We start from the raw sequence: 14,195 nt of genomic DNA, 5'->3' as shown, positions 1-14,195 counted from the left end.
AGAGGAAAAAAAGCACCAGTTTTTTTTTTTAGAAGCACAACAATTAAATTGTTATCTGTTATCTGACCACTGAACAAATAAGTTTATTGTAAAGCACTAAAAACCAAAATGTGTAAATAAAGCTTAACTAAACTTTAGCCTACTTGAATTCTTACAACACAATGCATATTTCTTCGTCTTCATGTCCACTTGAACACTTGGGCAAAATACAGGAAATGACGTATACGTAAGTAGGCAAGTTGTCAATTTCAAAGAACGCAAGAGTGGATGTTGGGAAAGGCCCATTGAGTCAGGGTCCGAACCCATGTACACAGTGCCGATTCATGACCTGGGAGCAAGTGGGCTGATTGTGACACACCCACAATCTTACACAGCATGAGATTAGTACTCAGATGTTGATAATTACAACTAACTTGATGTCAGCGCAGCCTGCTAAAGGAAGTCATTGAGATTCACCTGTTAAAAAATAAAAAAAGACCTCCAAATTGCTGACAGCACAGCTGCCAAAACACCAGGAAGCTTCGCTACTTCATAAAAGCCAGTAGGGAGGAGGACGAGCGTCTCGTTAACACCCTGGGATCTCCCTTGTGAAGCACAATCCATTACAGCAACTCGCATGACAGAGTGAAAAAAGCACATGATTTAGTTCAATATTTCCAACACGTCATATTTTCTCCATTCCTTGGGCGAGGGACCAGTGCCAGTATGTTTAGAGATACCTTGTGGTATACGTTAGTGGTCGTTTTAAACACTGTGCACATAAAACTGTTGTTGTTCTCAGCTACCAGTGAAACCTTTTAATAGTTGTGGGGTTCCCTGGATGCTTCCTGCTCCCCTCCAGATGGGCTCAGGGTTTGGTCCATGATGTTTTGGGGTTTCTATTGGACACACACGTGCACAGCTGCATTTCAACAACACAGACTCAGTGGAAAATGCGTGCATTGGATGGCATTTTGGCTGAGATGTTAAAAGTCCTGGTAAAAATGAATCTAGTACTTCGGGTGAGAAAGTCAAGGGCGAAAAATCTTTCATCCATGATGACTAATTGTTTTTTTTTTAGTTGTCTGTAAATACTATGTTTAGAAAAAACACACAAAACATTAAATAAAATTCTACTAATAATAATTGTTAGGTACAATGTATTTATTGTGTTCATGTTGTATTGCAAAACACATTTGCTGCAATTGATGCGATACAGAATAGGGACAGGTTTAGTGGTATGGGTAAGAAAGGGTCAACAGTGTTGTAAACATTGATGTAATTACAAATGAATTAAAGATGTAATCACATGAACTTATTTTTTCTGTTGTCCTTTTACAATAAGTACAATGTAAAAACATATGTTGGCCTACCCAGTAAGTGCATTGTATCAAATCAATAATTTAAATGTTAGTACATAGTAGGATCAATTAATAGATTGATAATGTGGACCATTATATTTCTGTATAAAGAAATGAGTTCAATTTGCTATTTTGTGGTATACTTGTAATGTGTCACCAAAAGATGGCAGCAATACATGTCTCTAACTTATTAATGCTTATTAGTTTGAGATAATTCAACAAATCAACATGATAACATATAACCAACAAACAGGGTGGTAACTGTTTGATGTAATGTTTTATTTGTTAAAATGAATCATACTAATTTCACTATTGCTACCCTGAAACAACGTCACAACCAAACAGTTGTGTTGTGTTCGGCCATGAAGTGAGCAATCCACAGAGAGCATGAAAGCTGTGTATCTTCACTGAACAGCTGCTGCGTGCGCTCGATGCACCTGATCCCGCGCGTCTCACGGGTGCAAACTCTGTCCAATAGCAGTGCGCGTCTCTGTGGAAGCTCCGCCCACACGCGGTCATTGAACTTTCATTATTTGCATCCAGCACCCGCACATCCACTTTTACTTTCAAGCTCCTCGGTTCAACAGGGCACTTTCTGTTCGTCAAGATGCGCGACGCGCTCGTCGGTTTGTGCATTGGGATTATACTGTTACTAAACAGCGGGTTTGTTGTAATGAGGAGGCAGGACTCGTCTTCAGCTCTTGGCAGTATTTTCCGTACGAGGTGCGCCGCCAGGTGCCTGAGCCTTCACACCACGCGCATCGCTCTCTCTCCAAGACATTTTCAGGTAAGTAAGAAAAGAGTTGACAAATAAATTTGTGTGTTGTACTCAAATGTACAGAATAGCCTAAGTGAATCCCTTGTAAAGTCAGTACCTTTTACCCTACCTTTATAAAACAATAGGCGACTTCATTATTAGGCTACTAAACTTAACTAAACTTATATTATAAAGCTACATCTCTTTTTTTTTTTTTTGCAACGGATAGAGATTGTTTAGCTTTATTGTATTGCTTGTTATTCATAATGTTACTTGTATTAGTGATATTAACCTATTGTTTTTCTTCTGCTTTTGAATCAATAACTAGCAGGAATAAATTGAATGAAAACATAATAACCATTGCCATTATATGCATGAAAAGTAGATTTGGGATCTAAATAGTCTCATATTCATCAAAATAGCCAGGGAGAGTAGAGAATAAATTACTGTAAACGTACAGAAATTATACAAGTAATATACGAAATAAGTCACTTTTTCCGATCAATCTGTGTTGTTGGGTGCCATTTGTTCTGTAAAAATATAATCAAATCAAAAAACATCAAATAACAATAATACATTATTCATTTTAATATTTAAAACTCCAAATAGATCAGAAAACTCTAAATAGATCATTCAGTGGCTCTATTTGATAAAACATGTTTGTGTTTAATGTACTATCACTCCACACCTGATCAGATGAACAAAAGATACTTTTTTTAAGTTAAATGACAGTTATTTTTAGTACTATACCATACTCCGTGAACACAAGCAAACTCACTCATCAGCTCATCCATTTCAAATTCCTAACCATTCACCCAGAGGAGTTCTGTCTATAAACAAACAAATGCATAGAATTGGAAAACTGGAGACACAACTGTACAAATCTCTGCCAGCCTCAGTCTCAACACTGCGGTTGGGGTTTTCATTAGACGTTTTAAGTTACTTGCTTCTCTGTTTATGTTGGTTATGACAGACCATGGGGGTGGGGGGTTGGGGATGTAGACGAGGATTGTGTTTTAGACTTCCTCTGTGTATGTGTGTGCGCATGCCTTATATGTTTATGTGTGTTTGTATCTGCGCAATGGCATGTGGGGGGGGTATCTTTGTGCGTGTGTCTGCACTTTTTGTCTGCTGTCAACAAACTCCCTTGTTACCGTGATTATATTCATCCTCATGTCCTTCCTGATCTTTATCATGAGTTTGCACCAGCATCTGACCCAGAAAGAGACAGCTAGACAGCCAATTTCATTTACAATTGTTTTGCAAACCTTTAGTATGAATGATAGGGGAATTATGTAACACTGCAGGAATTTTGTTCAATGTATAAAATTAAAAAAATATGATTTGTGAGTGTCAAACATTATTCAGAATCAGCAGCATGAAAAAAGTGATTTTTTTCTTGTTGTTTCGAGATTAAGCTATTCTATTCTACAGTACGGTAATAACAACTTAAATATGTTTTTGACATAGGCTAAATAATGCATCAACATGAGCAAACATGTACTGCACTGTATGCAATTAAAAGCCCAATGCCAATTCAAAAAGGCCCCCAATACAAATCATCCAGATCTTTTAAAAAAATCAAATTAAATCATCTTCTATTTTCAAATGCCCTGTCTGCTCATCACAGTGACTGCCTTGTTGTTATCTAATCTAGACATCAGTGCAGAGGGAAGCTATGCACATCAGTCTCTTTTATCAAATGCTTTATTCTGCAGCAAGCTGTCCATCTGGAGATGCTATCAGATTAGACACTGGCCTAGAAGCTCTTCATTGTCTCAGCACCGATTCCACAATGGGTTCAAAGCGTTCCAGAGCTGTCTGACTCAAACAGCAGCTTGTGTTCCTGAACAGCTGCTGTCATTCTGATGTCCGAGCAGGGAATAAACCAGAATGAATGCTTTTCATATCTGCTGATCATTGTCTTCGTGTCCACATCCCTGAAGCCCACTTACGCTGTCTCCCGAGGGGGGAAGCCATTTTGGCAATTATCCCCCTTCCTCTAGTATCAAATGGAGAACCGGGGTCATGGGTTAATTTAGACGGGCTGAGCTGAATGTCAAGTTATGCTGTGGCAAGGCATAACATCGAACTATGAGGAGCTATCACTGATGATTAATGATTATGGGAAATTAGAGAGCATTTGATGTGGTTCAGAGAACGTCTGATCTGTCAGCGTTATGCAGACAGTTATGTGGAAATACACAAATCTTTCAGCTGTCTCAATATCCTGTTTGACTGCCATTGTTTTATTTGATTATCAGTCTTTGCTTCACTATGTCTTAAATTTTTCTCAGGAACCAATAGTAGTTTATAGTTTTATTACTTCATTATATAAAAAGGGTGGTATAAAATTATTTAATACATTTAGGAATTTGTTTATGATGAAATGCTAATTTTAAAATAATCAATAAAACAATAAAAAGGAATACACTTGAATTTTTTTTTATTATTATCATTATTATTTTTTAGGGGGACATAATGTCAAAACATTTCAGGGTTATACAACTGACCTGGGCCGGATTTCCCAATAACGATGTATCTTAGCTCTTAAGAGCGCTCTCTACGTGCAAGGTTACGAACACTCGCAGCAATTCCACATGCGTTTCCCAAAAATGCACTTAACATGTGCACTACGTGCTACTTAAGCGTCGCTATCCATTCGCGAAGTGCTGAAATATAACCTCATATGGAGTCGTATTCTGAACGTTTAACCTAATAATCGTCATTTGTTGTGCATTACAAATCAAGACACGTCTAAATGGATATAAAACACCAATACAGGCTGACAAAATGGCTGAAAAACAAAAACTAAAAAAACAAAACAAGAGAAGATAGACTACCTTTCAAAAAGTTAAAATTAATGTCCTTCTAGAGGAGATAGAGGGAAACAAAGATTTTATTTTTTAACAGATTTAAAGGACACCATACAAATAAGTTAAAACAAAATATCTGGAAGGACATTGTCACATTGAGGTCCACAAGAAATGTCCAATACATGGCTGGTTTTCGCGCATGTCCGCAAGTCATTGACAGATTTTTTTGAATTCATCCCTATTTTGCCCGGTCTTTAAAGCATATTTCCCAGATTACTTATTTCATTCGTTTAATTTAGATGTGTAGGCTATTTATATTTTTTCTTCCTTTTTAATTATTTAATTTATCCAACACGAGTACAACAAAGTGTACAATAAAGTACAATCAAAACCTATATATTATACTTACATTGCAGTGTAATTGAATCTATATAAAAGTGTAATCGGCCGGTTGTCCTGCAGGTGACCTCGTAACTCTGTCTTCTTACGATGCGCTTGGGGATGCCCGATTACTCCAGAGCACTCGTAGTTCTACGAAGATTTTCAAGTGCTACTTAAGTTGCGATGCTTTTGGGAAACAGAACATAATATTAAGATCATTCGTACGATCGTTTTTACGATCAACTTAGGCTTACGATGCTTTTGGGAAACGCAGCCCTGATATCATCAAAAGTGAACCATCCGAATTAAAAGGACATTATATAAAATGTGTCTGCCAAATCAAAGTCATGTGGAGCGACCAAAAATTATTGTGATCCAATCAATATGAAGAAGCACAGGGGCAAAATAAACTTAGAAAATTATGTCAAAGACAATTCAGAATTACATTGTTTTTTTTAATGAAAAGACAAGGTTTACAATGTCACGTGGTGCAACTTCCCCCAAAAATGTAATTATATTTATGAAGTGGTTCATAATAATCGTTTAAAAATACTTAAGAACAAAAGAGGGTAATAAATGTGTAAAAAAAAGTTTTTGGTTACATTACATGACATTTTAGATTCATTAAATGTAAAATATCTTGAAAATGTTATAAATGTTTATTAAAAAAAAAGACCAACATGAATACAAATTAATACAAGAATGCTCGTATACATTGTTTACCAATAACAGGTAAAATATGTCTCATATACAGTACCTTTAGTAATGACAAAAGGTTTGTGTAGCTCTGATGAGAGCACATCTATAACATGCATGTGAACTAGCTTGATCCATTGATCCCACCACAGGCCAAAATAGATTTGTTGCTCTATTCCCCATAGTGGCTATAAAATTGTGGTTACTTTAGTGTCCCCACCATGTTCAATAAAATATACAGTCCACCAAAAAGGTTTTGTCCTTTGTTTGTTTTTGTGCTATTCAATAACCATTATTCCGAAGACTGGCCAGGGGCGTCTGCCAATCAAACATGCTGCATAAGCTTAAAACAACTAGTTGTTATTCAGATAAGCAAAACGCTGTGACGATTCCTGACACGCTACGGAACATTCCAAGATCTGCTATGCAAATGTTGATGAGTGATTTCTGATGTTTCTGTGCTCAGGTGCCCTGGCTAGTCTTTTTAATAAGGGAGGGGATGTAGACTGACTGTTCTGGTTTATGAGCAATTTTACATTACCGTAGTCAGGGCAGTGTTTTTAAAAAAGAATAATGCGTTCATAATAGGAAATTTCCTTTTTAAAGCCTCTCTGCTCAGCAGGGGCACATTAAAATAACACGATTCAAATGAGCCTGTCTGATGTGACTGGTGATTACAGCATTCTGACTCGCGTTTCCAACTTTCTCTTCTGTCCGCAGAGTAATGGATCCCTTGGATGGTGTCAGAGCCATAAACAGTGTGCAAAGGTAATTTCTGTCAAAATTACACAGCATTTCACAGCAGTTTGACATAAAAGCCAACATAGATCTATCACTGTAAAGCATTGGTATGCCTGTGCACCTCCCGTAATGACATCATACATCATCGTAAAAGCTACTGTATTTGTCAGCTATCGCCTTGTTCTATTATATCCATGCTAGCTGGTTGTCAAACAGAAAATGAGATTATGATTCACTAGCAAAGCTAGAGGTCAGATCTGTAATGAGACTGATACAAATGAAGTAGAAACGCTATGTGTTTTGATTCACATTAAATTATACAGTGTTTCTTTTTTCACTTCAAGGCAAAATGCTAATTTCAGTAAAGAACTCAACCCACTTTTCTTAATGAGGACATTAACATGCTCTAGCAGCCTAGTCATTAAATAACAATAATATGCCAGTAGCACAGGGGGAATTGAGCTGACATGTTGCCAATGCAGATTTTCCACACATTTCACTGTGGTATTATGTAAAGCTCCCTTTGATGTATTGTTAAAGAGGGCTGCTTTCCTTTCAATGCTCTATGCTTGCATTCCTTTACATATCAACCATCCATTGCATCCCGCACAATGAAAGTCTGCAGGAAATGTTCTTGAATGCACATCTGGACATTTTGAAATATTTCAAAACAGTTCATGATTGTGCACGTTACAGTTAAGCGCCTAAGCAGACTTTTCATGGCTTGAGGGTCAGCTTTAAGGATTTGAGATCTTTAATGCATTGATGTATGTGTGCATATGGTTGGAAATGGTGCAGCACGTGTTTTCATATCACCCTTGGGGGGAGTTCACTGGAACAGCCACGGTTTTGACCTCTCTTCTACAATCCATGAAAATTTGGCCAACTGGTTCATGGATTTTTACTGCATTCTCCAGAGAGTTTCTTCCATTTGCTTCAAATGAAGACAATGCCTTTTAAATTCTTTCTTCTCATTATACAGGATCCATGCACATTTAGTTAGAAGTCCAAAAGCTTCAAGACAGTGTGCTCTGTCAGTAATAATGTATTTAGTAATGCTCTAACTAAATAATGCATGCAGTCTTGTCATCATGTAGAAGGAATGTGCAAAATGACATATTGTCATTATCAGTTAGTTTGTGGGTTTTCTGAGTTCGCAGCTTTTCAGTAGGATAACTCAAAAATATTTGAACAAATATATATAAAATTAGGGATGTCCAGTATTTCAATTACAAGCACAACACAGTGTCAAAAATATTTTCCAAAATTAAAAAAACAAGAAAACTAAACAAAAAAAACTTAATTTATTCCATCCCCTTTAAAGTATCGCAGTTAAAAATATTAATCCTGACCTATCCTTACAATGCAGACACATCTACATAAGTCTTAAGCAAAGTGAAAAGTCCCTCAATTAAACGTTTCCTTGCTTAAATAATCGTAATCTCTCGTTGAAATGTGGCCTATGGGAATCATAGCTTTGATAAAGCTAAACTTGTTTATCAGTCTCTGTTCGGGATCTCTGAGGATAAGATGGACTTCCTTGCAGAACATCTGGGGTTTACGCTGGAATTTTACACTGCGTTCACTCATTTTGTCTCTCATGCCACGTCAAGGTGACCAGGCCTCTAAACATAACCAAGTATTCAATCTCCCTACAAATTGTACACATCTAATTAAAGAGGTGTATCATATCATAACTGCAAACAGAACGTACACAAAGCAGACTGCAGCTTTTGTTTTCCTGACCTTGTTTACCATACATTCCAGAACTAGAATTTGCATTCATCGGCTTGTGCACACAAACATCCATTTATACTCCTAATAGAGTGTTTACTAGACATGTAATTAAAAAAGGCACTCTTGGAATTTATAACATCTTAAAGGAGCATTTCACCCATTGCAGGATTAATCTTTATTGAAAGTGGATCATATATGTAGTCGAAATGTAAAATCATTTTTTAATTTGGTGCCCTCTTGACTGAGAAAAGACAGAAAATAACCAAGGGGCGCCTTTGTGTTAAAAAACTACAGTTCCCAGAATTCCCCAACATTGCACAGCTCCGCAAGCCACACCCACTAACCCACCCACCGGAACAGCGCAAACAGAGACGCAAACACACTCTTCCGTCTACAACGCTAACATTAGCTGTTACCAGAGTGAGAGTTTGAAATTCATTTCAAACAAAATGTCTAGTTAGTTGGCTGTGGCGAGCAGGACGATCGAGGGCGAGGGCTGTAAGAGGACGGCGCGCTGCCGGTGGCGTGAATGATAATGAAAGACAGCTGTGAGGCGCGCGTCGGTGCGTCTCTCACGAATAGAAGAAGCGAATGCATAAAATGGGGAGCGACGACGGCAGATCGAGAGAGAAACAGGCCTGATTTTATGTTTTGTTTCTGTTGTGTGTAACGCTGGCTTACTTTCGTTTTGTATTTGTTCATTTTACTATTAAAATGTTTAAATGTTCGCCGGTTCATGCCTCTTTCTTCCCACAACATCAAACCCCGTTCATGTTACATTTGTAAACACATTAACGTTAGTGAATTACTCCTCGTTTGTATTTATTTCTGTATGGTGAATTACTGTATGATACCTGGATGTTCTGAAGGCGAAACTATCACAACACAAACGTCCGTGTGCTCGTCTGATTCAGAGATTTCCTCCAGGAGAAATTGCCATCGTTGAAAGTCTCTGCAGCAGACGGACTCTGTGTCCGTAGGCCGTGACACGCAGCGAGAGTACAGGCACCAGCAGGCCGCCGAGCTCGACCCAGTCCGGGCGTCTCGACCGACAGCCAGGCGTCTCCTGCTCCTCCATCAGCCTCAGCTGCTCTAAACTATACTGCAGCTCGTAAAGAGAGCCACGAACATCGGATTCGAGCAGCAGACTTTCAAAATCCTCTTCTTCCATATCCTGTTTAGTTTCTTCCATTATCACAACTTCATATCTCCACAGGGCTTGTTAGCTTAGCTTCCAAACAAGATGGCGGATATTGATTTCAGTTTCTGCAAGTGAAGTCCCACCCACTGATCTGTAATAGGCCTGTGGGTGAATGGGTGCCACACCCTTGAATAATAATGAGCTAATCATTGTAGTCTGTTGACATTTCAATGAAATGTGACTTCCTGCTTATCGTGACGCAAAATGACGATTTTTACGTCACGATAAGCAGGAAATAAAACACTTAAATCCTTATTTCTCCCATCTCAGGGCAAAATAAGGGAATAAACCATGACCATTCAAAAATATGACTGGGTTTTTAAAGATACAAAGCTTAATGCAAATGGGTGAAGTGACCCTTTAAGGCCAGGACACAATAACTGCAAGCGTCCTTTGGGCTAGTTTTTGTGGTGTGTCCCACATGCAGGCTCTCGTCAGGCTCACGTCGGCGACGGCTTACCCGATTCAGCATGTTGAATCGGCGCCGGGGCCGATAATGAGAGTGGGAACTTCAATGTTCAGTTTAGCGAAGGAGCACGAGAATTAAAGCATAAGCGATGAAAGAGAGCAAGTAAGTCCGACGTAAGTAAGACGGTACAGATGGATGGCTGATCTAATGTTATGTTATCTTACCTGAGCATTCCAAAATGCAAATATTTTCATAACAACATGAGCCACTTAAAAAAAGAAAGTTATCACCATAACTGGTATTCAAAATGTTAAGCAAGCGTTGCGTTATTATATCTCATATGTACTTGTTTCGGTTTGAAACTAGACTATTGATACCTACTGATAATTCCTTACACAGCAGGCGCAGAACACACATGCTAGTTTGCAGTCGGCTGTAGTCTGTGCTGTGTGTTCAAGCACAGATTTTTGGTCCAGACGCAGCCGACATGAGGCGACAACACCGTTGGTTTTCAGCTTCGCTAGTTCTTTGAAGTCGGTTTGGTGTGTCCCAGGCTTTAGATGTTCCTGCTCTGAAGCTTAGTTAGCTTCCAAAGGCTGTTAACTTGATGCTTCTTGTTTAGGCTGTTTGCCTCGAATTGACTGTTAACCCAGTGGCCTCCGCTCATCAGCAATTTTCGATTCGTAATAGCTATACTCAGACAGCACTTGGAAAGCTCTTCACTGAAGTACTGTGATTAGCATGATATAACTATGTTATACACCAATTGCTCAGTTTTTGAACGACGACTACAAAAATGTTGAAGAACACATGCGGCCCTCAAATCAAAGATCTGCTCTTGAATATTATTATGCTACTGCAGCACATGGCCTTTAGGCATTTGATATTCAAATGGCAGCGAAATAATTAGTGTGCCTTGACAGTTCTCTTAGCCTCCAGTTTAATTGCTGGTTCAAGTATTAGTGCTGTGGCACCAATGCAATTGTAAAACCGAGAGTGCCAGCAATTTTCATGACATGGGCAAGATTTCAATTACAGTTGCTCTACATAATTTGCTGAGGCTGGCAAAGTGAGTGTCTCAGTGGTAGATTAAACAAGGCTTGGAAACTCCTTAAAACAACTACAATTTGTCCAAATGTTGGGTCCAGACATGGGTGGGATTCTTGCATTCTGCCCAGCATTTAACACCCAAAGCATGCATTATCCAGACTCACTTTCTTAAAAATAAAGATTCCAAAAGGAATTTCTTCTCGCAGCGATGCCATAAAGTATCTATTTTTGAATTTCCCAAATAACCTTTTAGTGATCAGTTACCATTTTTTTCTTAGAGTAAAGGACATTTTAATAATCCGAAGAACCCTTTTCACTATACATAACTTTCTGTGCTATAGAAAGGTTCTAAGAATGTTAAAGTGGTGGTCAAGTAATTTCACTTTTCTAACTTTAGTTAGTGTGAAATGTTGCTGTTTGAGCATAAACAACATTATCAAAGTTACAATGTTTAAAGTTCAAAGCAAAGGAACATATTTGTTTTTAAAGAAAGGGACTACAACAAATGGCTGGTAGGGACTACACAACATTCCTCCTGGGTTAGTGACATCACCAACCCTATAATGTGCATAAACCCTGCCCCGGGAACACGCAGTCCATGTTAAGAAGAGGAAGAGTGGTTGTATAAGAGTACAGTTGTAAGTCAGCTCAAACTTTAGCATCCATCTTTTCACATAATAGAAAGTCACTCTGTGTGCATCTCACAACAGTTCATATACGAGCGATTTATACATTACATGACAGCATATGAAACCACTCCCTCAGAAACAGGCAGTGGGCTCAGATTGGTTAGTTTGGGCCGGTGTGTTGTGGCTAAACTGTCGCTCACGTTGTCCAGAAGGTTAACGCCCATTACCATTACGAGTGAAACGTGCATGTCATGAGCTCCGGTCCAGATGTAAATAATGGTGTCGAACTGCAGTATCAGTTAGAGGCAGAATCAGACCGAGAAAGCGGCGATGAAGAGAGTCAAGCAGAACGTCACCACACACAGCTCTTACTAAGCGCTTCTGAGTGATAATTTGCTACATTTTTTTACTTTATACACGTTTGTTTTACACAATAGTGTCTGACTGGCAACAATAGCAACTGACTGGCTACAAATGTTAAAAAACAAAAACAGCGTGGCATTAGTTTACGTTCTTGATCAAATCGAAAACAACATAAAGCATATACACATGAAAAATACGTTTAAAACAGTAGTAATTATACAAAATTCAGGTCCATAATGTTTGTACGCGTTTGTCGTGGACACAAAATAGCATAACTAGTAGCCTAGTGGATATAAAGCCAGCGCTGGCATTTGAAAAAAATAAAACACAAGGCTACGTCTGGAATTATACATGCAAATACATTTAAATTGGTTAAGTCTTAGACTAATTACAGGTTGTGGCCGAACAACTGCTGCCTCTGCTTTTAAAGATGGAACTGCTTCATGTTTTAGTAACAGTTTCTTGTTGAATCCAGTGTTGAATTCGTGGAGATTGTGGAAGCTGTCTTCCGTAAAATGCGCAGCACAGAGAGCTAAATTACGATCGTCATTTTCAGGAAAATAATCAAACATAAATTGTATCCATTGTTGACGAAGTACAGCGTCCGTGGGAAGCCTGAACACAGAAGACCTGACAGCTGGGTGAACACAACACACTTGTCGTGCCGCAGAAATCTGCACATGCCCTTTTCTGCATATTCCGGAGGGAGGGGTTGATGCAAATGTGTGGGTTAGTGACGTCTAAAACCCAGCTGTAGTCCCAGTCGAGTCGTTTTTGTAGGCAATATGCTTCCTGATTTTTAAAAGATGATATCTCTGCTTACACTAAACTTTCAGCGCTGCAACTTTGCAGATACTGTTCATGCACCAACAGCAACATTACACACTATTTAAAATGAAAAAAGTGAAATCTCAATCAACCCCTTTAAAGGGAGTTTCTGTCATGTTAGTATATCTGCGTGAGAAAATCGCAGCTGCTAACACACACAAGCTCTTGAAACCCCACCCTTTGCAGCAGCTCTTTTGCATTTAAAGAGCCAGTCACAAAATGGTGTGTTTTTGTATTGTAAATCCTCAAAAAGTGACAACTTTAACATGCTTTATAAAATATCTGTGGGGTATTTTGTGCTAAAACTTCACACACACACTCTGGGGACATCAAAGATTTATTTTACATCTTGTGAAAATGGCATTTTACCACCCCTTTAAAGGTTCTCTATGCATGGAACCATCAATGCTACTAAAGAACCTTTATTTATAAGAGTGTATGGAGGGAGCGGTCTCATATTTGACCATTTATATTGAAAAGAAACTGGTCTTAATTTTTACGTAATGTTAAAAAGTAAAATATTTGAATAACTGTTTCCCAGTTTGTGTTATTTGTTCAAGGGCGGTGTATCTTAGCTGAACTGGAACTCACCCAATGCTTCTTCTCAGCTTAATCCCCATGTCCGCAGCTCTTAAATAACCTTTATTTTGTATGGTGGAAGGGAATGCTTGATTTGAGACTGAAATGGGGCGGAAAACTAACTGGCACTGGGGTATAATAAAGACACTGGGAGCGAGTGCTTACATGGAGATTACAGGTGCTTCACGGACAAAAGCGTAGTGGGTTTGGAACAAGCCAAATGATGGCTTTAGAAAAGTGAAAGCGATTAAATGAAATACTTTTCAGTGATTTATAGCTTAGATCTATGCTGTGCTTTTTTCCACCAACATGCAATGCATCAAAAAGGGCTGTTACACAAAGGGGCATTGCGTGCTTTATTTGAGACAATGATAAAATGAGACTAAGGTTGTGAATGTGGCGTTCCTCAAAACCAGCTATTGTTTACAATGGTTGAGGTTTAAGGGTGAGACTGAATAAAAATGTATAAAGAGGCATATATATATATATATATATATATATATATATACTTGTCATATAAGATCAGTTATAAAATATGTGGGTAGGAGGTAATTTCCCTGAATTGACTTCAGCATTGCACAAAAAAATCCATTATCTGCAGAGTATTGAGCGAGGAGGGTGTTTATCAAGACTGCATCATATATCAAATCTATCACATATAATGCTGC

The 14,195-nt window shown here is 38.4% G+C and overlaps 1 protein-coding gene across 2 annotated transcripts in view; it reads left to right on the top strand.

Annotated features, from left to right (window-relative positions):
* The first annotated feature begins 1,836 nt into the window (after positions 1-1,836).
* The window catches only part of anos1a (anosmin 1a), a 49,154-nt gene continuing 36,795 nt past the window's right edge, over positions 1,837-14,195 (top strand). Inside the window, exons 1-2 of one of the 2 annotated variants that reach the window (XM_039657428.2) lie at positions 1,837-2,127; positions 6,711-6,758. In XM_039657428.2, the coding sequence (XP_039513362.2) occupies positions 1,948-2,127; positions 6,711-6,758 (228 nt within the window). In that variant the 5' untranslated portion in view covers positions 1,837-1,947. The remainder of the gene's footprint in view (positions 2,128-6,710; positions 6,759-14,195) is intronic. The other variant, XM_039657427.2, reaches the window with a different exon arrangement.

The sequence above is a fragment of the Pimephales promelas genome, chromosome 6, assembly GCF_988280905.1.
Source record: "Pimephales promelas chromosome 6, fPimPro1.hap1.1, whole genome shotgun sequence".
Lineage (NCBI taxonomy): Eukaryota > Metazoa > Chordata > Actinopteri > Cypriniformes > Leuciscidae > Pimephales > Pimephales promelas.
The sequence above is the reverse complement of the archived record's forward strand: the minus strand, read 5'-3'. Positions and strand labels throughout refer to the sequence as shown.